At 44.7% G+C, this 25,648-nt stretch overlaps 1 protein-coding gene across 7 annotated transcripts in view; it reads right to left on the bottom strand.

Annotated features, from left to right (window-relative positions):
- PRMT7 (protein arginine methyltransferase 7) overlaps positions 1–25,648 on the bottom strand; it is a 323,317-nt gene that overhangs the window by 216,286 nt on the left and 81,383 nt on the right. For all 7 annotated transcript variants that reach the window (XR_003857729.1, XM_029608658.1, XM_029608659.1 and 4 more), the window contains 2 exons: positions 24,810–24,937; positions 11,311–11,455 (listed from right to left, as the gene is read on the bottom strand). Coding sequence is in view for 6 of the 7 variants with exons in the window: in XM_029608658.1 (XP_029464518.1) it covers positions 11,311–11,455; positions 24,810–24,937 (273 nt within the window). In the remaining variant the exon portion in view is untranslated. The remainder of the gene's footprint in view (positions 1–11,310; positions 11,456–24,809; positions 24,938–25,648) is intronic.

Raw genomic sequence — 25,648 nt, 5'->3', positions numbered from 1 at the left:
AGCAAAGAGAGAGCTACCACATGAAAGGACCTCCAATGTTTAAAGGACTGTGCAATACTTGAAGTAAGGTGAGCAGTTATTGTTTATTCTGACTCCTGAAGTGAAGGTGTGCTGCCATATTAGTTTTGTGTTTCTTTCACTGTAAAAAAAAAAAAAAAAAGTGCACTTAAGGAACAGCCAGAGTCTACCTCTTGTTTCCTCTGGCTGTTATCAAGCCACCTACCACTCAAGCTACCACAGTCCGAAAGAGCCTCGAGAAAGGCTTCATTAGGCCTTCCACTTCCCCTGTGCAGGACGGTTTCTTCTTTATTTGCAAAATGATGGGTCCCAGCATCTATGAATCGATTACTGGGGTTTGAATGCCATCACCATAAAAAACAAATAACCCCTGCCCTTGATATCGAAACTGCTTGATTGGCAGCAAGGAGCTACCATCTTCACCAAGTTGGATCTTTGTAGGGCATATAATCTTATATGCATATGAGAACGAATGAAAAACTGCCTTTTAAACTCGTGATGGTCACTACAAGTACCTCATGATGTCGTTCAGTCTGTGCAATACCCCTGTGGTCTTTCAGAACTTTGTCAATGACATATTCATGGACATGTCAATCTATTCAGTTGATCTTCTCATGTGATTAGAACGTTCTCACATCAAGACAGTATTCCAGCAGCTAAGAAATGATTCCCTATATGTCAAGATGAAAAAGTGCATATTTGAGCATCAGAGCTTACATTTCTAGGATATACCATATCGACACAAGGTCTTCGAATGAATTCCTCCAAGTTGTCGGCAATTATGGATTTGCCCCAGCTGGTGGGCCTCAAGGCAATCCAGTGCTTTCTAGGATTCGCTAACTATGCAGACAGTTCATTCACCATTACTCTGCTATTATTTTGCCCATTACCGTCCTTTCAAGGTTTGGCTAATGAAACCCCCCAAGCCTTTGCCTTTTTTAAATCCACCTTCTTCTCTGCACCAGTGTTGCAAAGGCCTGACACCCCGGAGTCATCCGGAGGGAGGGCTCCCAGCATGACAATGCTTGAGGTTCAGAGATGCGATGAGCCAAGAATATAGCTACCAATAACACCGTTTTCAAAGTCAAATGCAAGGAAAGACTGGGCAGCAGCCGAAAAGAAGGATCTGCCAAAAATTCAAGGACTAAATTAAGATTCCACAAGGGAACTGGCAAACGCTTTACTCCCTTCAGAAAAAAAGCCACGATGGATGAGCGGACAGGGAGATCCCATTCACCTCACCCCTATAAAAAGAGAGAGCTGCTACCTGCACCTTCAAGGAGTTAAGAGCCAAACCTTAGAAGGTTTGGCTCTTAACATAGAAGGACTAGGGGGCATTCCATGAAGTTAGCAAGTAGCACATTTAAGACTAATCGGAGAAAATTCTTTTTCACTCAACGCACAATAAAGCTCTGGAATTTGTTGCCAGAGGATGTGGTTAGTGCAGTGAGTGTAGGTGGGTTCAAAAAAGGTTTGGATAAGTTCTTGGAGGAGAAGTCCATTAATGGCTATTAATCAATTTTACTTAGGGAATAGCCACTGCTATTAATTGCATCAGTAGCATGGGATTTTCTTAGTATTTGGGTAATTGCCAGGTTCTTGTGGCCTGGTTTTGGCCTCTGTTGGAAACAGGATGCTGGGCTTGATGGACCCTTGGTCTGACCCAGCATGGCAATTTCTTATGCTCTTTACTTTAGCCGTCCTGCAAAAATTCCAGAATAAGTGGGATTTTGACTGCCTGAGGGGAGACACCACATTCCTTGCATTAGACCTCAAATACTCTCCAGACCCACACATATGCTAGGGACATGGAGGACTTCCGAGCGCGGAGTAAGGTAATAATTACAGCCGCAGAATATCTCCACTTCTTCAGGTGAGCCCTCTCAAGGGCCAGACCGTAAGACTGAATCGAGTCAGATCCTCGTGAAGGACTGGTCCCTGCTGTAACAGGTCACTGTGCAGTAGGAGGCACAGGGGGTTCTCTACCAGGAGTCTCCACATACCACGGATGCATGGGCCAGTCTGGAGCTACTAGCAGGATTAGTCCTCTGTGGTGCTCGATTCTGCAAATGACCCTGCCCAGTAGGGGCCATGGAGGAAAGGCGTATAACAACTCATCTTCCAGCCAGATCTGAATGATAGCGTCGACTCCCAGGGACCATGGATCTCTTCTGCAACTGAAGAATCAAGGAACCTTCGCATTGTGGGATGCAGCCAGCAGGTCAATTGAGGGGAGGCTTCAATGAGCTACTATCAGTTGAAACGCTTTGGCCGACAATTCCCACTCTCCTGGATCCAGACTCTCCCTGCTTGGAAAGTCTGCTCTGACGTTGTCTTTTCCTATGATGTGGGAAGCTGAGATCATCTGTAGATGTACTTCCGCTGATATATGTGAGCCTAAGTCTGAGACCAACATGGAAACTGTGGCTTACCCAGACTCCTTTGCTGCTTGGCCTATCTGCAATTCTGGCCATGATAACCTCAAATTGATCCTAGATTGGAGACATCTGGACTGCATTTGGAGCTGTTCAAAACTTATGATGGAGGGTCATGAGGTCACAAAGAGCAAATGGACGAGGTTCGTTCTCACAGGATACCGTCTCGACTTCAGGGGCCCAGTGAAACTGGAGTTTTCCAATTCCCCCTGAGGATGGAAAGATTTACAGGACAAAGAATTAACAGAAGATTGACGTGAACGGCAGGCACGTGGGCCTCAATTGGGTCTCAAGGTGGAACGGGGACCAGGGAAACTTAGATTCAATTTATCTTGTTTTAACACGACACGTGGTACGTGATCCTTCCATAGATTCAAGCACTTTGGGGATTGAGACTGTGTTATCTATAAAAAAGAGGACTTTACTAATGTACGGGGAGACACACAGGAGTAGTTCTGTAAAGTAGTTCACCGAGAGGTACCTTAATACAAAAGATTTGGGAGTCATAATTGATAATGAAATTAACTAAGAAGCATATTAATAATACAATAAAAGAAGGATTCTTTAAACTACAAATATTAAAATGAATCAAATCTCTTCTGCACTTTGATGACTATAGAACAGCTTTACAAGCCATAACATTCTCAAAATTAGATTACTGCAATGCAATTCTCCTAGGTCTTCCAATTTCAACCATAAAACCTTTACAACTTCTACAGAATGCAGCAGCCAGATCTCTTTCCAACTGCAAAAGATCTGAACACATCACTCCGATTCTTCAGCAACTACACTGGTTACCAATCCCTCACAGAATAACATATAAAACACTAACTTTGATCCATAAAGCGCTTTATAATAACAAAACAGAATGGATGAAAGACACATTTCTTTTTAAAGATTGAATTAGAAACCTACGCTCAACAATTACTGGTCTTCTTTTAATTTCTTCACCAAGAATGGCACACCATCAATTTACAAGGGACCGTGCCTTTTCCATCGCAGGACCGGCCTTATGGAACACTCTACCCACAGAAATAAGATTTGAACAAACAACAAAAACTTTAAAAAAAAAAAAATTTGGCTATTCAAAAAAGCATTTATAATGTCTTAAGATCAATTACCATCTTCATTTATATCATCCCCTAATTTTCCATTATTCTATCCCCTTTCCCTCTACTTTTTCCTTCACTACATTTTTTAACCCATCCCTCTCATGACTCTCCTGCTTTTCAACCCACCTTCATTCATTAATCACATTCCTATTCTTAACATATATGACATATATATCTTGTAATACACATCTCATTTTGTTACTTCATTTGTTATATTTTGTGTTCTTGTATCCTCTATTTTATTTTTTCAAATTATATGTAAATCGAAGTGATGGCATTTGCTGAATCTCGGTATATAAAAGCAAATAAAATAAAATAAATAAATAAATTGCTTTTTGATATGCAATAATAAACATAAATTTGTTTCTACTAAATTTGGCATGGTACCTTTGTGTTCATGGGGCAGCGTCTTTAAGCTGATTTACTGCTTAACACCGCCCACTCCATAAGGAGAAACCATGAGCCAGCAAGTATCCTGTGACACTTGCTGGCTCATGGTTTCTCCCTGGCAATTGATGTAGGCCACCGTCGTTGCATTATACAACATCATGCGGACCACCTGGCTCTAGAGTCTGTGGCTGAAATGTAAACACACCAATCTGACTGTCTGGGCTTCCAGGCAATTGATGTTCCAGAGGGCCTCTTCGTCCGTCCAATGTCCCTGGGCCATCAGCTCCTGACAGTGGGCTCCCTAGCCCTGGAGACTCGCATTTGTCATAAGACCAGCCAGATAGGGGAGGACAAGTACACACCCCTACTCAAATGAGCTTCTTGTAACCACCACTGGAGGTGACAGCAGACTCCCCTCGGTAAGAGGAGATGAACCGAATAGCCTTGAGGCTGTGGGTTCCAACGTGATAATAATGAGCACTTAAGAGGACACATGTATGCCTTCGCCCATGGAACTACTTCCAGGGTTTCCACCATCAAACTGAGAACTTGGAGATAGCTCCACACTGTTGGGCATACCATGTTCACCAAGTGACTCACCTGGTACATCAACTTCTGTATCCATGTGGACAGAAGAAAGACCTTGCCCTGCCTGGTGTTGAACCAGACTCCCAGATACTCCAAGAACTGGGAAGGCTTGAGGCTGCTCTTGGAAAGGTTTACTACCCAACCGAGTTCCTGTAACAAGCAGATCACCTATGTTGTCCATAATCACTGAGACTCCGCCTGATGTGGTGAGTCCCCACAGGGCTCCTCCCTGTGGGTGGAGTCACTTCTTACCACGACCCAGGGGCCCACTATCAAGTTCTAGACACAGAGAACGTAACGAGTTTTTTTAGATTTGTTAGGAACTGGGCTTCATTTTGGGAAAGGGGAGCCTTTACTGAAAGGTTGGGCTCCACCATAACCAGAGTGGATCCAAGCTTCTGGCACTAACCTTTAAAAAAGAGATAGCGCAGCTTTTAAACTAGATGATGGGGGAAAGCAAGGCATTAGGCAATCACAAAAGACATTTGCAGAGAAGCAGTGGATGAGAGTTATTTTCTGTGTCAGCAAGTTTTGAGGCGTATGAGGTTTTGGTTAGCGCTTTCAGTGTAGGGACAGCAGTCTTGGGGCAAGTAGTTCTGGTGACTAATTGTGGCCAGAGTCAGAGGTAAATGGGCGCGAAGTGGATGCACGAAGGAGCGCACTAAGGGGCAGGCCCCTTAGGTCGTGCTCCTTTGTGTGTGCGATGCCCAGCGCGCGGCGCCGCAGTAGCGTGCACTGCTTTAAAGAGCTGCTGGCCCTTCCTCCCAGGCACCTATGTAGGTGCGGCTCCCGTCTCCTAATTGGAGGCTGGGTGCCCAGGGAGGGTTGGAGGGAGTGCTGCTTACTGTGGTTTTCCTTCCGTTTTTTGTTTTTTTTTTCAGTGGGGACTTTTCAGTGGAGCTTTTCTTTTTCCTCCCCCTTGGCGCAAATCCCTCCAAACGGCGTCTCACTTTCACTCTCGCGCTGGTTCTTCGTCGCTCTCTCTCTCTCTCCGGTTCTTCCCAGTCACTTCCGGTTCAGGGCGGGCCAGACGGGTTTCAGGGGGGGAGAGGTCTCTGGATGCTGGAACAGGACCTGTGTCGCTGGTGAGGTTCGGACGGTGCTCTGGGAGGCCTTGGGTCGCTGGAGTAGGTCGGGGTGGCGCCGAGCCCTGCACACGCTGCCCGTTCCCTCCGAGGCCGCTCCAAAATCGGAGCGGCCTCGGAGGGAACTTTCCTTCTACCCCCCCGCACCTTCCCCTCCCTTCCCCTACCTAACCCACCCCCTGGCCCTATCTAACCCTTCCCCCTACCTCTGTTGGTAAAGTTACGCCGGCCAGAGGCAGATATAATTGGCATCTCAAAGACCTGGTGGAAGGAAGATAATCAATGGGACACTATAATACCAGGATATAAATTATATTGAAATGATAGGGCAGATCAAACTGATGGAAGGGTGGCAATATATGTTAAAGAGAACACTGAGTCAAACAGGATAAACGTTCTGCAGGAAACAAAATTAAATGTTCCAGGTGAAAAGGGGAATGAAAAAGCAGTGGGGGTGTATTACCGTCTACCTGGCCAGAATGAACAAACAATGAAATGCTAAGAGAAATTAGGGAAGCTAACAAAATCAGCAGCACAGTAATAATGGGTGATTTCAAATACCCCAGTATTGACTGGGTGAATGTTACATCAGGACATTCTAGAGAAGTAAAGTTCCTAGATGAAATAAATGACTGCTTCATGGAGCAGCTGGTACAAGAACTAACAAGAGGGTAAACTATTTTAGACCTAGTCCTTAGTGGAACACAGGATTTGGTGCGAGAGGTAACAGTGTTGGAGCCACTTGGCAACAGTGATCACAGCATTATCAAATTTGACTTAATAACTGGAGGAACTGCAAAAAAGAAATCTACTATACAGTATTTACCTTTCAAAAAAGTGACTATAATAACACGAGGAAAATGATAAGGAAAAAACTGAAAGGAGCAACTGCAAAGGTTAAGAGTTTAGCTCAGGCATGGATGTTGTTTAAAAATACCTTCTTGGAAGCCCAGAACAGATATATTCAACGCATTAGAAAAGTTGGAAAGAAGGCTAAATGATTACCAGCATGGTTGAAAGGTGAGGTGAGCGAGGCTATAATATCTAAAAGAACATCTCTCAAGAAATGGAAAAGGGATCCAAATAAAGAAGAAAGGAAACAGCATAAGCACCGACAAGTCAGATGCAAAGCACTGATAAGGAAGGCAAAGAGAGAATTTGAAAAGAAGCTTGCACTGGAAACAAAAACTCATAATAAAATCTTTTTCAGGTACAATTGAGGTAAAAAGCCTACGAGGGAGTTAGTTGGACCATTAGATGATCAAGGGGTAAAAGGAGCACTTAGGGATGACAAAGCCATATAGCAGAGACACTAAATTCATTCTTTACTTCAGTATTCACTGAGAAAGATGTAAGAAATATACCCATCACAAATATACTGAGCTCCAAGGTCCTCCCTATACTAGAAAAATAGTGAAACCTGAAAAAGGACTACCCCAACTAAATTAAAATGGAAAAGTATCAAATTGAAAAATGCCCAAAAAACATAATCCACAGGCTCTTGCCTGCAATGGGCTTCAACCAGCATCATTCGTTTGAGCATAAAATTTACCTCATATACTTTTCCTAATCATAAAACCTATTGCCTGTTAACTGTTTATTACAAAAATATTAACCCTATCTTAAAATATATGCTTACACAATCGTGTTACCCAACTATATAAATTTCCTCAACGGTTCAACTTATCTTTTAAATGCCGCTCATATCGTCTCAGAAACTTCTTCAAATATCCAAATGCTCAAGGAAATCCAAAGTACCCCGACATTGATAATGTTTTGGCACTTGTCGTGTCTGCTTCAGGGGAGCTATTTTTATAGCGGTTTGTTGAGCAGAGTTCGGCTGAGAATAACCACTGATAATTTCAGTTCCCCTGAAGCAGGCACGACAAGTGCCAAAACATTGTCAAAGTCGGGCTACTTGGGATTTCTTTGAGCATTTGGATATTTGAAGAAGTTTCTGAGACGATATGCCCCTTTGAAATCTTCTACTGTTTTTGTCTTCACCACCTTCTCCGGAAGGGCATTCCAGGCATCGACCACCCTCTCCGTGAAGAAATATTTCCTGACGTTGGTTCTGAGTCGTCCTCCCTGGAGTTTCATTTCGTGACCCCTAGTTCTACTGATTTCTTTTCAACTGAAAAGGTTTGTCCTTGATTGTGCATCATTAAAATCTTTCAGGTATCTGAAGGTCTGTATCATACCTCCCCTGCATTTCCTCTCCTCCAAGGTATACATATTTAAGTCCTTCAACCTCTCCTCATGTCATTTGATAGAGACACCCCACACACACACTATTTTGGTCACCCTTCTCTGGACTGCCTCCATCCTGACTATGTCCCTTTTGAGATACAGTCTCCAGAACTGAACACAGGACTCTAGGTGAGGCCTCACCAAGGACCTGTAAAAAGGGGGTCATCAACTCCTTTTTCTTATTGGTTATTCCTCTCAATGCAACCCAGCATTCTTCTGGATTTTGCTATCGCCTTGTCACATTGTTTTGCCGACTTCAGATCACTAGACACTATCACCCCAAGGTCCCTCTCTTGCTCTGTGCACAACAGCCCTTCACCCCCCATCACATACGGCTTTTTCGGATTACCACTCCACAGATGCATGACTCTGCACTTCTTGACATTGAATCCCAGCTACCATATCTTCGACCACCATTCAAGTTTCCTTAAATCACGTCTCATTCTCTACTCCTTTCAGCGTGTCCACTCTGTTGCAAATCTTAGTATCAGCTACAAACAGACAAATTTTACCTTCTATCTCTTCCGCAATGTCGCTCACGAAGATATTGAACAGAACAGGTCCCAACACCAATCCCTGTGGCACTTATCATTGTTTTCTCTTCAGAGCAGGCTCTTTTACCATCACTCGCTGTCTTCCACGCCACCACTTTGGCGTTCACTCCTAATCTTCTCCTTTTATTTATTAGTCTTCTATGTGAGACCGTATCAAAAGCTTTACTAAAATCCAAGTAAATTACATTGAGCGCTCTTCCTTGATTCAATTCTCTAGTCACCCAATCAAAAAAACCAGATTCATCTGATAGGACCTTCCCCTGGTGAATCCATGCTGCCTTCTATCCTGTGATCTAGATGGAACATAATTCTTTCATATAGGCCAGAGCTCCATCCTGAAGAGCATTATATATCAGCAACAAAATCCTGTAAATCTTTCTGGATAGGTATAATATGCTTGCCCTTCCTACAGCCAACACTTGCATTTTAGTCCAAATGCATTACGTTTATTTCTCCATTAGGAAAGCCTACAAAAAGTGCCTTATTATAGCCAAGATTATTTAAAATTAGACTTTGCACAATAGTTTTCAGATTTTCTCTGCAGAGTAAATGCAATTTAAAAAATACCCCTTTAAAAAAAACAGCTCTAATTTGATCTGTAAATGCTAACTCTGAATCTTAGATAATACCTCAGTCTCTAGAGTGGAAAGACCTGTGGGCAGTGCTCACCTCCCACCAGCAGGGTTCCTCAGTGGATAATGTATATTTTCAGCTCAGTCCTCTAAGCTATATATGGCTTGGAGGTTCTGGTAGCAGCCATGTTCCCTGCACTACCACAGTTTAAAAGCCTGCCTCACAGTGAGTACCTTGCCTCAACTTGGAGGCTAACCTTGTTCTTTGTTGTGGCCTCTGTTCTTGTCTGTACTGCTCCTTCTCTTCCTTAGCCTTGTCTGTATTGACCCCTGGTCTTCTGTTCCTGTCTGTATTGGCTCGTCTGTGGCCTTATGGATTTGTTGGTCTGTCTGTCTTGTTTGCTCTTAGTCTCTGGTTGACGCCCTAGTTTGTGGCCCTCTCTTCTCGTGTCCTATTTCTGCATCTCTCTATTCCGTATCTTGTGATGCACTCCCTGTCTTTTGTTTGTAGGCACAAGTCTGTGCCCTGTTTTGTTCCTGTAGTCCATCCGTGATCTTGTGGATGCCCTCTTGTATCTGTCCTTTGAATGCACCCCCTGTTTAAGTTCTGCCAGCCTCCAGAACCTGAGGGCTCTACCCAAAATATCGATGGCTGGTCCAAGCCAAAGCAGTTCTGCCATGAAAAAGTTCAAATGGACACAGGGAAAATCTCATTAATTAAAACTATTTCATTGAAGTTATTACCACCTTCCCCTCAACTAATCTTCTAAATCTCCATTTTTGGCTAGTTCAGGATCATTGTATCTCTCAGGATGAGCTCTGAGACATTACACATGTAAATTTAACATACTATCATAGCAACTTTCAAAAACCATTTACCCATGTTAAGTGCATTCAACACGAGTATATCCTATGGACAATTCCAAGACATAGCAATTTTAAAAAGCCCACTTTCACAGGTAAAATGCATTTACACTTGTATAATCCGGTTTTAAGAATTGTAAATGCTTTGAAAATCAGGCTCTTAATATCAGACATAAAATCTCCCGGCCAAACCTGATAGGTTCAACGCGACAAAAAAAAAAAGAGTGGAACCACTTTAGAACTCCACCTTCTATACCCATCTTTTCTAATTGACTTAAAAGATATGTCATGGCATAGGGTATCAAAAAATTAAGTAATGTCCAAGTGAACTAGAATTACTGATCTCTTTTTTATCAAATTCCCTCAATATAAAATTGGAAAGCAATACCAACAGTCTTTATGCTATGCTTACTGTAGCTCTGAATCTGCACTGGTAAGGACCCAGCACCTTATTTTCCTCAACAAAGATTTTTAACTGACCTACACAAAAACTTTTCTATTATCTTTGTTAAACTGGGAAGGTTTGAAATAGGTCTAAAATTAGCTGGGTCAGTGTTTCTTTTTGGCAAGTCTCATCACTGGTTGAATACTAGCTCTTGTTAAAAGAGCCTCTTTCTTCATGGAATGTTCACAATCTCCATTATTGGTTTGGTGGGGGGGGGGGGGGGAGACCAGGGTAAGTGAGGAAATTGGATGGGGGGGAAAATGAAAGAGGGAGAGAATCTGCTGGGGAAGTGGGGGAGTGAATGAGTGAACTGGGGATTTATTTATTTAACATTTTTATATACCGGGATTCATGTAAAATTTACATATCATCTCGGTTTACATTATAACTGAAAACAAGCATGTAAGAATGCCATTACATAGAACAGGGCATAAAACTTGGATCTGAATAATAGGGGGAATGAACTGGGGTGAGAGGTTTGTGGGGTGGGGGAAGGGGGAAGGGGCGAACCAGGGTAAATAAGGGGTTTGTGGGTAAGGTAGTGAACCTGGGTGAGGTTTTAAGAGGGGGGCGTAAACCAGGGTGAGTGGATCATGGGGGGGACTAGGATGACTCAGGGAATCATGTACAGGGGAAGGGGGAAGTGGTGTGAGTAAGGGGTTCATGAGGGTGAGCAACCAGGGTGAGTGAGGGGGATTGGGTGGTGGAGGAAATAAGAGGGAGAGTGAAGGGATCAAAAGGGCTTTGGAAGGGGGGGATAAGTGAAAGAGGATGGGGGTGTGATTCTACTACCACATAGCTCAATTTTGCATTTCCTGCACATCATTGTATTTCCCAGTCCTTGAATGGGCTTTTCCTACTAGTAACATCATAATGAACAATACAGAATCCCCCACAGAGCTCAAACATGCCATTATTTACTCTGAACCAATGCTTACCCCCTTCATTAATCTGCCAGAATGTCACTCAACAGGTGAAGAAACATCAAAAGTCTCACCTTCTCTAGAGCTCGCATGTATTGGTCCATTCTCTGTTGATCATTCAGTTCTCCAAATCGAGACCGATTCCACAACATGTGAGCCTGGCATTTACAAATAGGACGCTCCACAGCTGCAACAGGCAGATTCCCATCCTCCCCATCTCTAAAGCAAAGTTTGAAAAAAATCAAAAGACCAGTCAGCTCCTACAGTCTATTATGTTTTGCAGTAGATAACAAGTTCTCAGAGAATTTACTGCATTCCAAGCATAACTCATATGCAATTTGAACAGATAGTCTTGACTGCATTATTGGCCTCCAACATCTTTCCCTTTCCATATGACAAGGTTAATCCTCCATATATATATAAAAGGCAGTTGAGGTCTCGACTTTGGCGTATTGCAGGGTTACATGCAATCTGCACATCAAGGAGAACAAGCCAATACTATATTTGCTCTAGATGTCGGCAACACAGGAGAGATTACCCATCACTTCTACCCCCAAGAAATGTTACGCACCATGGGTTAAAATGGTGGGGGTGCTCAGAGGGATGTGTGGATCTGTTGGACACTTTTACCCCCAAGAAATGTTACGCACCATGGGTTAAAATGGTGGGGGTGCTCAGAGGGATGTGTGGATCTGTTGGAAGGTGAAGTGGGATCGCAGTGCTGTCTCAGGGCTAGAGGTGTTATGGAAATGATGTCTCAGGAAGGGGAAGGGGCAAGAGTCACATCATTTGTGATGGGCTCTACTAGTAAAAAATTAAATGACAGTATCCACAGGGCTCATCTATCCCTTTATCTTAACTTCATTCCCTATAACTTTAGAGGCCAAAATAGTGAAGCTTATGGGTTCAAGCCCATCCACTACCAAACATGTCATTTCTACTCTAACTTGTGTTATATGCATAGTTGCAGGATAAATTATCTAGGAATACCTACCTGCACAATGTACCTTAAAAAAGAAATTTCTCACATCAAGCTACATCATGTAATTTTAAAGTTAAACCCAATAATTCACCCTGCTCCTTTTCCCCCAATTTTAAATTAGGGGTCAACCCAATAAAATTCCAACATGGATAACCTCTAGGTCAGTGCTTCTCAACCTAGTGCTTCAAACCTAGCCAGCCAGGTTTTCAGGATATCCACAATGAATATGCATGAGATACAATGGACAATAAACAATAGGGCTAGCTCAATTTTAAAGAGATTACATATGGTTGAACCGGGGAAACCTCATATGGTGCCAATAATAGGCTAATTGCAATGCCTATATGGCTATACAGTTAAATACACTAACTCCAACAGTGTGGTTGTTAGATAGCTGGTATAATCATTGGAAGGACAAGATGAGAAACCAATTTGCTTTGTTCAACTATCTTGACAATCCAGTATGAGTCCACTTTTGCACTTGTCCTTCCGGGGTTTCCAATGATTATACCAGCTATCTAACAACCACACTGTTGGAGTTAGTGTGTTTAACTGTATAGCCATATAGGCATCGCAATTAGCCTATTATTGGCACCATATGAGGTTTCCCCGGTTCAACCATATGTAATCTCTTTAAAATTGAGCTAGCCCTATTGTTTATTGTCTATATCTTAAGTGTTTAGCATCACTGGACCTTCTTTTTTTGAGATACAATGGAAGCAGTGCATGCATATTCACTATGGATATCCCGAAAACCTGACTGCTTAGACGTGCCCAGAGGACTGGGCTGAGAAATACTGCTCAAGATAATTGAAATAGTAAAATCTTAACAAAAGGTCAATGCTCACAAGCAACACTACAGTGTCACTCTGCACTTGACTAAATCGGAAACTTTTTCTTTTTTACCTCAAAAGCACCTCTATTTATTTGCAGGTAAATTTTGCCTCTTTTCCTGACCCATGTTTGAAATAAAATAAAACTGTGATAAAAAAAAAAAAGGCTTGACATATTAGCTACTAATGTCCAATTTCCAAACAAATGAATTAATCCTTCTGTTTTACAGCACATTTTAGTTTTGGCATCAAGCACATAAAAATATGTATTTATTAAAGTTTTCATCATAGATACAGAAATAAGTGAACAAAAGGAAGAGAGAAGAAATACTTTCATATCCTTTAAGAAATACCTATTTGGTGTCATTTTTGTGATCCAGTCGAGCATCAGGTTCAATGATCTTGCCAATAAGGAAACTCTAAAATTGGCACTACGTGGCATGTTGGATTGCCATCTCAATAGGGAGGCTAAACATTAAATGACACTGGAAACTAAATTATGCTTCCATCACTACTACAGCAATGTTTCCCAACCAATGTGCCATCAGACCTGGTCAGGAATGCCAGTCACCACTTACTGATGCTCAGCACCAGACTGGCAATTGGGCTCTGCTCTCGGTAGCTCGTAGCAACAAGAAAGAGACCAGTGATGCCTGTTAAATGTTCAGGAGCTCCCTTCTGAGCACTTGTGTATTCATGCATGTCTTTCCTTGCTAGCTACAGCATAAGCTCTAGAATGGAAATTAATGGGCAGCATGCAGGACATGGATAATTGGACCCAGTTTTTTTTGCAGCACATACATTACATACAGCACCTCCACTACTTCCCCCATCAAAGGAGCATTCTCCTTTGAGTCCTACTAGCCTCTATCTTATCCCCAGGTTGACAGAGATGATGACAGCATGAACTGAGCATCTGATGTTGATGTAACTCCCTCTAAGTGTTAGTAGCAGCAGAAGTGAAAGACCTCTGGCAGCCATATGCAGCAGCCAAGGTAACTAACTAAGGGTCTGATTCACTAAGGCATTTCTCCCATGATGAATCAGGCCCTAAATCAGCTGCCTGCATTGTACAGATTTCTGCTTTTTTTTTTTTTTTAACAATAGTTTTTATTAAGCGAGGAGAAAGGAAATAAGAAACATTACAAACAAGAGCAAGATCAAACAAGAAAATATCCAGTTCACATGATCTTACTATCTTACTGATTTTACAAGTTATATCCCAGACGCACGCCATTCATACTCTCACATGCTCCCATCACAATCCTAACAATCAAGGCATTCTGCAAACAAAAGCAAAGGAGGAATTATACAGAATAAGAGAACTAAGGTCCTCTCAGTATTGCTTCCCAAAGGGGAACCTACCCCCTCTGAAATAACAACGATTTTTTCCCCCATGCAGTTCCTTTTGCCTCAGGCTTTCCATAGCGGCAAGTCGTTGCATCAAAGTTTTCCATAGCTGAAATGATGGGACATCTGAATCATGCCAATCTTATAAAATTACCTTTTTCGCCAAAATGACGGATATAGCAAGAATTTATTTCCCCCAGCTAGGCAGTATAGCACTCCTCTTAAACAAATGGAGATATATCAATTTACCATCCCACTGAAGAGATGTATTCAGAATCCTGGCCCCATTTCTTCGTACCTGCCTCCAAAAAGATGTCACATAGGGCAGTCGGTAAACATATGACACAAATCCCCAGAGAAAATATGACAGTTTAAACACATAGGGGAGTCCCATTAAATACATTTAAATGCCTCTTACTCTGGTAATATATACTCCATGGAGCAGTTTAAATTGGATAACCCAAAGATTAGCAGTACTTGAATGTAATCCGCTTGAAGCGCCGAAAAGCGGAATAAGAACATAAGAAATTGCCATGCTGGGTCAGAGCAAGGGTCCATCAAGCCCAGCATCCTGTTTCCAACAGAGGCCAAACCAGGCCACAAGAACCTGGCAATTACCCAAACACCAAGAAGATCCCATGCTACTGATGCAATTAATAGCAGAGGCCATTCCCTAAGTCAAATTAATAGGATTATGTGGCTGAACCCAGGCTTCCAAAAGTTCTTCGCTATCATATTTATGATGACCAGATGCCCAGTCCTGTACGCAACGCATTAAACAGGCAACATTATAAACACGCAAATCTGAGACGTCCAGACCCCTTGTTTTTTTCCTCTCATTAAGACATTTAATTAAATTCTTGCCCGCTTAATATTCCAAATGAAATCGGAGATTATGGAGCTATACATTACTATCTCCACATTTCGCACCCAGAATGGAAGCATTTGTAAATTATAAAGAATTTTAGGCAAAATGATCACTTTTATTTAGTACAGCGGCCCATAACACTGTCTGGAAAGGACATCCACTTATGCAGGAGGGATTTTACTTTGTGCAGTACATGGACTATATTCAAAGTCCAATATTTCCGGAAAGAACACTGTTTAATGCTGAAAACGCTGTCATATTGAAATGCGTATGTGAGCCTTTGAGGAAGGACTTGTTACAGTTCGAAACATGGTCCCATGTCAGGAATTGAAGGCAATCAGAGTGGGCATTTGCCGTGTTATTACTGCTTGTGGGCATCTGATTTATACATGAAAGGGAAACGAGATTAAAGAAGTGTAAAGAAGCGGAATAAAAAGAAACAAATGACTCTTCAATCCAACAAGATAAGTTTTGATAGTTTTAATAAGCCTGGAGATTTTACTTGCAGTGAAAAATATTTAAAAAATATATATTGTTGTGGTCTCATTCTGAGTCAACAGTAATAATGACCTATGATTATGCATAAGGCAGAGTAAAAACGTGGTCTCACTAATCGATGATGCCTATTATGACAGTCATTTAAAAAATAATTTTGAAGCAAAAAATGTTTTTGCATCTCTCATTCATAGTAATAAATAGAGGGGACGAGGATCATGATTAATACATTTTAATTTTTTCACTCGACCTCATAAGAGCACACGGTAGATCGCGGAGATTATTTAATCTATATTCAAAGTATACATATCTTTAAGGGAATGCACAAGCCAAATACCTAGATATTTCAAGGCTGCCACATTCCATTTCAGTGGGAAGTCTCCTCTCCACATTGCAGGGTGGTCAGGATAGAGAGGAAATGCTTCTGACTTACTATAATTAATTTTCAGGGCTGAGAACACACCAAACAGATTTATAGTGTATATAATATCATATTTGCTGTCCCAGGGGTTAGCCACAAACAGCAACATATCATCGGCGAATAGGCTAAGTTTAAATTGCTATCATTGATAAGAAACATCCTGAAAACAATTCAGACTTCTCAATCTAATAGCTAAGAGTTCTAGGGCCAGTACATATAAGAGTGGGGGAAGGGAGCAGCCTTGCCGCATTCCCCTTTGCAGGGAGAAAACAGAAGATAGTGTATCATTAACCAATATTTGAGTCATGGGTTGATTATACAGCAATTGTACCCAGCTTAAGAACATCTTTCGAGGACCCACAAAAGGTAAGAACATTCCACCAGATCAAATGCCTTTTCAGTATCTAGACATAGTAACATAGTAATGACAGCAGAAAAAGACCAACATGGTCCATCTGTTATGCCCGTCAGTCGCAGACGGCTGCACCGCTGTTGCTCACCTCTTGCCTCACAGCACTGACTCCATTGGGTAAACTCACAGCCTCCTCCAGCTATCGCCGGCCTGCCTGCCCCTGTTCCTGGGCCTCCCTGGACGGCGTGGATGCTGCCGACTGCCATCTTGCCCTCAGAGTTCCTTAGGCGTGCATGTGCACTCTCGGGCCAGTCTTATCCACATCATGGCGGGAACCTCGGGGACGTCCCCCCCGGATGGCGTCATTCTCTGTGAAGTCGACTGGTCCTGTCTGCCTATGACTTGGCAACAAGTTCCCTCATTGCTGAATCCGCTTCACTCACCACGGACTTCTCGTTCCAGCTCCTGCTTCCTCGGCGTGAGATGTCCCGGGTACCCACTCCTTGGAGGCCCTTTCCTCGTCTCTGGCTATCCGCTCCTCGGAGGGCCGTTTCCCGGGGCTTCCTCTGGAACCATCGCCACTGTGAGTAATCCGCTTGTGGACCATTACCATATCATCTCTACTGAGGAACCCTCATCGGTGTACCCTGCTCTGCGGACTGTTACTGTATTCTCTCTACTAAGAAACCCTCATCGGTGTATCCCACTCTGCGGATCACTGCCATATCATCTCTACCGAGGGACCCTCCTTGGGTATACCCCACTACACAGACCCTTGGCACCTCTGTGTCTGTGTGACTTTCCTGCTACACTCCCCGCTCCATGGGCAGTGTCACTCTGTCTCTATTTCCTCTCCTGTATTTGCTGTCCATCATACCTAGCAACTGAGACCTCGCCTCCCGACGGTGAGGCTCACGGGGCTCCTCCCCATGGGCGGTACCATCTCTCACCTTGGCCCAGGGCCCACATACCCACAAACCCTAACAGATTGCCAAGTCCATGGACCCGGCACAGGTCTCGGCGCTTCAGGACATCCCTGGCCTGGCCCAGCGAATTACAGAACAGCAAAGGATTCTAGAGACTCTGGCTAGCGCCATAAATCAATTGAACAATCGGCTGGACTCCACCTCGACGCCTGACAAGCCAAGCCCTGCTTCACATGCGTCACCATTCTGGCCTACAGTGCCTTTGCCGGCACCCCCTCGTTTCGCAGGTGACCCCTTGTTGTGTAGGGGCTTCTTGAACCAGTGCAACATGCACTTTTCCTTACAACCTGCCTATTTCCCCAATGTAGTTTCCAAGACAACATATCCTTTCTGGATGGAAAGGCGTTGGCCTGGGCATCACCCCTCTGGGAGCGAATGGATCGGATCCTTCAGGACCTGCCGGGCTTCCTCGCCCTATTTTGCTCTGTATTCGTCGACCCAGGTCGAAAGGCCATCTCTGGATCTACGCTCCTGCATCTGCAACAAGGTTCCAGATCCCTGACCGATTATGTCATTGAGTTTAGGACTCTCTCATCTGAATTGCACTGGGACCTGGGCTGCCTGTGTGCTATATTCCTCGAAGGTCTGAGCCTGTGTATCAAGGATGAATTAGCAGCACGAGAACTCTCTGAGGCGTTAGATTCTCTTCTAGACCTCGCCAGTCGCATTGACCGCCGTCTTCGTGAGCGTTCGCCGAAACCAGAGGATTCAAGAAGATGGCTTCAGGTGCCGCATGCATTCGCCCAATGCCATCCACTCAGCCCGCTACTACACAAAGCACCGAGGAGGAGGAACCGATGCAAATGGGCCATAGTCACCTACCCTCAAAGGAAAATGTCGTCGTCAAAGATCTGGTCTTTGTATGTATTGTGGTCAACGGGTCATGCGGTACCCTCCTGTCCACTCTGTCCGGGAAACTCCCAGGCCTAGGTTCTGCCGGAGGACTTCTCCTAAGCTTGACCTCACCCTCTCCTCCGTTAGCTCTGCCTGTCTCAATTAATTTGGATGCTCAGGAATTCCACACCCTGGCATTGGTGGACTCCAGGGCCAGAGGAAATTTTATTCTAAGACAACTTGTGGAACACCTTTGGATTCCCACCGTCCGTATGCCAACGCCATTATTGCTCTCCTCCATTCATGGCGAACCATTGTCAGGTGGTTACTCTCTCCATGGTTCCTATCCGACTCTGCACTGGATCTATGCACACGGAGACCATTTCCTTTCTGGTACTGGACAAGGCTATACACCCTGTGGTCCTTGGACTGCCATGGTTAAAACTACACACACCGCAATTCGATTGGAGCACTCTACAATTGTCCCAATGGGGCGACTCCTGCCACAAAGGGTGCTTGGAGGTCATGTCTCCGATACCTTGCCTAGCTACTACGACGTCCCTTCTGGGTCTCCCGCTGCAGTACTCCTCCTTCGTGGATGTGTTTTCAAAGAAAGCTGCAGACACCCTACTTCCTTACCACTCATTTGATTGCGCTATAAACTTATTGCCTAACACTGAGCCTCCCCGAGGTAGGGTCTATCCACTTTCTCTAACAGAGACAAAGGCCATGTCTGAATATATACAAGAAAATTTGGCAAAAGGCTTCATTCGGCCTTCCAAATCTCCCACTGGAGCAGGATTCTTTTTTGTGGGGAAAAAGGACGGCTCCCTCCGACTGTGCATAGATTACCACGGCTTAAACGAGATTACCCAGAAGGACCATTACCCCTTGCCATTAATCTCTGAACTCTTTGACAGGCTCCAGGGGGCCAAGATATTTACCAAATTGGACCTCAGGGGAGCTTAAAATTTGGTCAGGATACGCCAGGGCGACGAATGGAAAACCACATTTAACACCTATGATGGCCATTTTGAATACCTGGTAATGCCATTTGGCCTCTGCAACACTCCAGCGGTGTTTTAGAATATGATGAACGAGATCTTCAGAGACATGCTCTACAGTTGCGTCATGGTCTACCTGGGCGACATCCTGGTATTTTTACAAGACCTCCAGAGCCATCACCAGGACGTCGCCAATGTCCTACAACACCTAAGGGATATCCAGTTACACGCTAAGCTGGAGAAATGTTCTTTTGACCAGGAGACTGTCCCTTTTCTAGGCTATGTGGTCTCGAGCCAGGGGTGGATCAACAGAAGACCAAGAGTATTCGTGATTGTCTTCAACCAACGGGCCTTAAGGCACTCCGAAAATTCATTGGGTTTACGAACTACTACAGATCTTTCATCCACCATTATTCAACACTGACCACCCCACTCACAGCTATGACTCAGAAGGGAGCCAATCCCTCTCAGTGGTCACCCGAGACCGTGACCGCCTTCCAGGAACTCAAGGAGGCATTCCTACTGTTGCATCCGTCGGTCTTAGACGGCTTCACCCGACATGCCTCACCTCTATTTCAGCCTTCTCCACCAGCCTCGGGAGAATGGCGTCTGTACCATCTCCTTGCCGCACCCTCCGGCGTCCCCGGTGCGGCTTTGGCGCGGCGTCCCGCCATGTTGACCTGAGGCCTCCTAGGTGCGCGCGCATGCCTCACATCTTATAGCAGTGTTGGCGCGAACCTGGGGGGCGTCTCCCTCGATTGACGTCACTGCTTCCGACTACAAAAGGTTGCCCATTTGCTGACTCTCGCCGAGTTAGCAAAGGATTGGATTTGTTTCGGTCTGAAGCTGCTCTGCCGCTTCTGCTGCTGCTGGAAGCTATCTTCACCCTCCGAGGTTCTACTAAGTTGGGTACCCGCTTCTCGGGGCCCTTTGCTTATTTCCAGGTGCCTATCCTGAATCCAGGTACTCGCTCCTCGAGGGCCTGTGTGTCTATCCTGTTGCCTGCTAACAATTCTTCTACCCGCTGGAACACTACCTATCAGCTACAGAGAGTGAGTACTACTTCTCCCAGTCTGTTCATCTACAGCTCCTCGTTGTCTATCTGCATCGGGCCCTACACCACCATTGTGGAACGGGACTCTTCTGCCGAGGATCACAGACTGTTGCTACCTATCCTCTCTCTACTTCTTATTGGGAAATCTATCTACTCAGCTACAAGGGAGTGTGTAATAACATCTGCCAGTCTGTCTCTCCTATAGCGCCTCACTGGATATCTGCATCGGGGCCTTATACCACCATTGTGGGACGGGTCTCCTCCGCCAAGAATCACAGACTGTTGCTATCTAATCTACTCTCTACTGCCACCTCTGGTGCACCATACAAGATGCATAATAAAGATATATTCTCTGTGTTTGTGCATCTGAGTCTAGCCAGGTACTACAGTTTCCCTATGGAGCTCCTCCCCGTGGGAGTCACTATCACTGTTGCCCCTAAGAATCTACCAAACACCTCGATATCATAACACCTACAAGAACCATGCTTGCGTCATCCCAACCCCCGACGACCCTTCATCGTCGAAGTAGACGCTTTGGACATCGGTGTTGGTGCAGTAATCAACCAGCATTCAGTCAATCACACCTTGCACCCGTGCTCTTTTTTCTCCCGACGCTTCTCCCCGGCTGAGCATAAATTATGGAATTGGGGACAAGGAGTTACTAGCGATTAAACTGGCCTTCGAGGAGTGGTGACTCTGGCTCGAGGGAGCATAGCACCAGATCATGGTATATATTGACCACAAGAACCTCGAGTACCTGCACCATGCTCAACGCCTTAATCACAGACAGGCCCGCTGGTCTCTCTCTTTTACTTGATTCAGTTTCCTACTACGATACTGGCCAGCTAATAAGAACGCGCGAGCCGATGCACTCTCCCGTTCTTTCACCACAGAAGATGATCCAACTAAAGTTCTTCTCTCCACCACACTCACAGTACCGTCTGGGAAGACGGTGGTTCCACTTTGACGAAAAATCCTCCGCTGGGCACATGATTCCTTATGGGCAGGCCACCCTGGATAAGCTAAAACTCTTTCCACTTTCCAGAGATTCTATTGGTTGTCAACCATGAAGAAAGACGCTCAAGCATATGTGGAATCATGCCAACGGGCCGTCCTTGGGGTCTCCTACAGCCTCTTCCTACACCTAGTGAACCGTGGACATACATAGCCACAAATTTCATTGTGGCCCTACCCTCCTTCCTGTGGCAACAACACAATTTGGGTTACCATGGACTGATTTTCAAAGATGGCTCACTTTGTGGCATTACCTGGTCTTCCTTCTGCCCTGGAATTAGCTAAATTGTTCATTCACCACATCTTCCGCCTCCACGGACTCCCGAGACATATACTCTCTGATCGAGGTGTTCAATTTACGGCCAAGTTTTGGAGGTCACTGTGTAAAAAGTTCGATATCACCTTGGACCTCACATCAGCTTATCACCCACAGGCCAATGGTCAGACAGAGAGGACAAACCGAATCCTGAAGCAATTTCTTCAGGCATATGTGAACTCTCGGCAGAATGACTGGTCCGATTTACTACCCTGGGCCGAGTTTGCCTTAAACTCCCACCAGTCTGCATCTACTGGGTCATCACCCTTTCAAATAGTATACAGACGCCAGCAGCTGCCCTCTCTTCCACTACCTCTGTCTGTGTCTTCTCCAGCAGCGCAGGCTTCTGCACAAGAGCTACATCAACTTTGGGTGCACACCAAACAACTTCTGCAGCAAGCCCAGAAGACAAAGAAGTTCTACGATGTCCATCATCGGGCAGCTCCACAGTTTAACCCTGGAGACAAGGTGTGGCTCAGCACACGCTTTATTCGCTTGACTGAGGGAGGGGTTGAGGCATCACAGGCTTTTCTTTGGGTTTCTGAGGTGGCACAGTGCCTGGCACCGATATTGGTGGGGACCGCCCGGGACTCCCAGTGGCATAGGAGGATGGAGCCGTGTGTTGACGGCGATCAGTGGTGATGCTTGCGGGATTTCCCACAGTGTTTGGCTTGGTCTTTCCCTGGTGTCGAGGAGGTAGAGGATCCCGGTCTGGGAGAGTGGTGAAATCACAGAGGATCTATCACCATTCCCGCGATCCTTTGAAGAGCCAGAGAGAGGATTGGCGAGAGGAGGTGTATCGAGAGGCTCCCCGTCACCTCTCAGCATTGATGGTGCCGACGCAGCCGTAGAAGGAGCAGACTTTGAAGACCTGAAAAGTTTCTCCATTTTATCAAGGCACGCCCAACGGCCTTTGGGAGTCATCTGGTCATACAGACGACATCCACGGATGTCTTGCGAGGCCCCTAAGCAGAAGATGCAAACCTCATGCAGATCCGTGTTAGACATGGTCCGCAGGCACTGGGGGCACCGACGAAAACTGGTCAACGCCATGGAAAAACATGGTCAGGACCTACATCACTACATCACTAAACAATTGAGAGCATTTTTATGATATAATGTAACCGAACCTTTTTGGCACCTGTTAGAATGTACGCATTCACCTATCTTAATTTATGTGCCTACATGTAAACCGTTGCGATGGTATATAACTTAGCGACGGCACAGAAAAGATTTTAAATAAATAAATAAATAAACACGGCGAGTCAGCAATCGACCGTAAAGTTGGAAAAAAAGGCAAAAATAGCCTACCGCACTGAGGAGGCACCGACTGCGAAGGGGGACCCGACGAGGAAAACGGGAAAAAACCCCGATTCTGTCGAGAAAAAACAAGAAATCGAAGAGCTCCACAGACTGCAAGGCAACTGCATTGTGGAAAAGAAGAAACTGAAGGGGGACCTCGTGTGGACGTGCGGATAGCAGCATGCTGGGCATGCTCAGTGTGCTGGTCAAAGCTTCTAGAAACTTTGACAAAGGTTTTCCGTGCCGGGCTCCATCGGATGATGTCTCCCACATGTGAAGACTACCATCCTACTTGTCCTAGGAGAAATATATGTATCCTCAGAATCTGATACAGAGACTAAGAAGCAATGATCACAGCACTGGCCCATATGGGCCGGAAGGAGACAATAGCATTGGCCTGCATAGGTTGAAAGAGGAAGGAGGCAGCAATGACAGCCTGTGTGGGCCAGCAAAAGGAGGTGGCAGCAGCCTCAGCCCATACCAGCTGGGATGGAGGAGGTTAGGAAGAGAGATTGAGATGGAGCATGAGTTGAGGGTCAAGCCAGAGAGAGGGCAGCAAGAAAGCGAGCTGAGGGTGGGGGAGAGGGTCAAACAAGACAAAGCTGGGAGGGCGGTAATTTGATGAGGATATGGATGGCGAGGGGCAGCTTAAGCTAAAGGATCAAGCCTGGGGAAGAAGTGGGTTTTATGATTTATTACAGTACTCCTTGGGGAATTCCAATCAAAAATTTAAAAATTCTGCATCTTTTAGTAGTAATTTTTTATCTGTATTTTAAATTAATTACTTAATTTATGCGTCCAACACATAGGCATCACACATCTAGGTGCCTACCTAGGCATCCAAAAACAAGCACACAAAAAACTTAAGCGCACAATACTACTTTTGCACAGAGGAAAGCGAGCGGCCGCTACAGCGTCGCTTAACGTGGACGCACAGACTACAAGGCCCGACTGTGCATCCAAAAACTTGGATCCTGTAGAGGGCAGCTTTAGAAAGCCCGCAAAATGCTGTTGCAGCCCACCACATGGCATGCAGCAAAAAGCCTCAGAGCAGGGCCTAGCCTAAGGAAGCTGGTTAACCCGCTAGACTGCCCACGTCCCTCGACCTCCCATGGAGCGGGAAGAATATCGGACCGGCGCGCCAAGCATGGAGACCGGGAGGAGGAAGCCCTACACAACAAAAGCCCAATTCTAGGCTGCTGTATAATCTTTTTTTTTTTTAACTTACCGTTGCTCAGCTTTACCTGGCTGAATAGAGATGTCTCTGGCTGGGTGAGGGGGAGAGGGAATGTGAGGTCACCGCCACGCTCGGCTTCCTGCACCCACTACCTTTCAGCTGCTCAAGCAGCTAAGTTCACGCCAGCTGAAACCAGCTACCAGACCAAGGCACTCATCTGAGGGACCACGGAAATCACCTCAGGATTTCTCCACTGGAGGAGGGACCATTTGGTATCACCGCAGGAGAGCGGGGTAAATGTATTTCCTTAATTCTCCTTTTCTTTAAATGAAGCAACCCCCAGTGGGGAGCTGCACGCCTACCATCTGCTGGAGACGGAGAAAACTGGTAGGCTGATGTCACTGCAGGGGTATATGTACTGTGACATCAGTTTGCTCCATCTCCATCTGCTGATAGAGGTGCATAACCCACTTGTTCTGGATTCATCTGACTGGACGCTAAGAAAGACTCAATTAAGCTATGTGCCTGGACAGCATTTGCAACATAATTATACTTTTTCATCTAATGACAATGTTTTCTTGTTACCTGACTCTTTGGATGCTATACCACAGGCAGTAATCATCATGATGAGCAGTTAGACACATGCTTTCCCCCTGCACTATGGACTCCTCTTCTGGTGGGAAGTACACACACTGCATCCAATGATCTCGCCACTATAAAACAAGGTTAAATAGAACTCAATGGCCAGATTAAATTAAGCATATTTTCTACAGTCACTACATCGTAAAAATCCTTCCGTAAACTTGACCCCAGGTGTCAAAGATAAAAGACAGAACAGGATTTTGCAACAAGAAATATCAATTTAAACATGAAATGACCAATCATATTAATTTAACACCAAGCTTCTGTGTCCACACCAAGTAAGAACTTGCATACTGGGTCAGACCAAGAGTTCATCAAGCCCAGCATTCTGTTCCCAAGCCAGCTCACAAGTACCTGGCAGGATCCCAAGGGGTAGATAGAGTCCAAGAACAAGCAGTGGATTTCTGCAACTCTCCCTTAATAATTGTTGATGGATTTTTCCTCTAGGAACTTGTCCAAACCTTTTTTAAATGCAGCTTTACTAATAGCTGCATTTAAAAAGTAATGTATTAGCATTAGACTGAAGTAACATTTTAAATATTCCAGAAAATTGCATAGTACAGCAGTTAAAAGTTAATGCATTGTATAGCAGTTAAATGTTAATGCGTACTAAGGAGCTAATGTTCTACGAGTTATCGTAAACTTACCCATTACATCCCTAATGTATGATCCAGAGTGATTTCTTTATCAGTATTAAAAGTTATTGATTGAACCCAGCTGTTACAAAAATTGGCAGAACTCTCACTCAGATCATAAGTAATAAAAACAAAACTGAATTTACG

The sequence above is a fragment of the Rhinatrema bivittatum genome, chromosome 7 (genome assembly GCF_901001135.1).
Source record: "Rhinatrema bivittatum chromosome 7, aRhiBiv1.1, whole genome shotgun sequence".
Lineage (NCBI taxonomy): Eukaryota > Metazoa > Chordata > Amphibia > Gymnophiona > Rhinatrematidae > Rhinatrema > Rhinatrema bivittatum.
The sequence above is the reverse complement of the archived record's forward strand: the minus strand, read 5'-3'. Positions and strand labels throughout refer to the sequence as shown.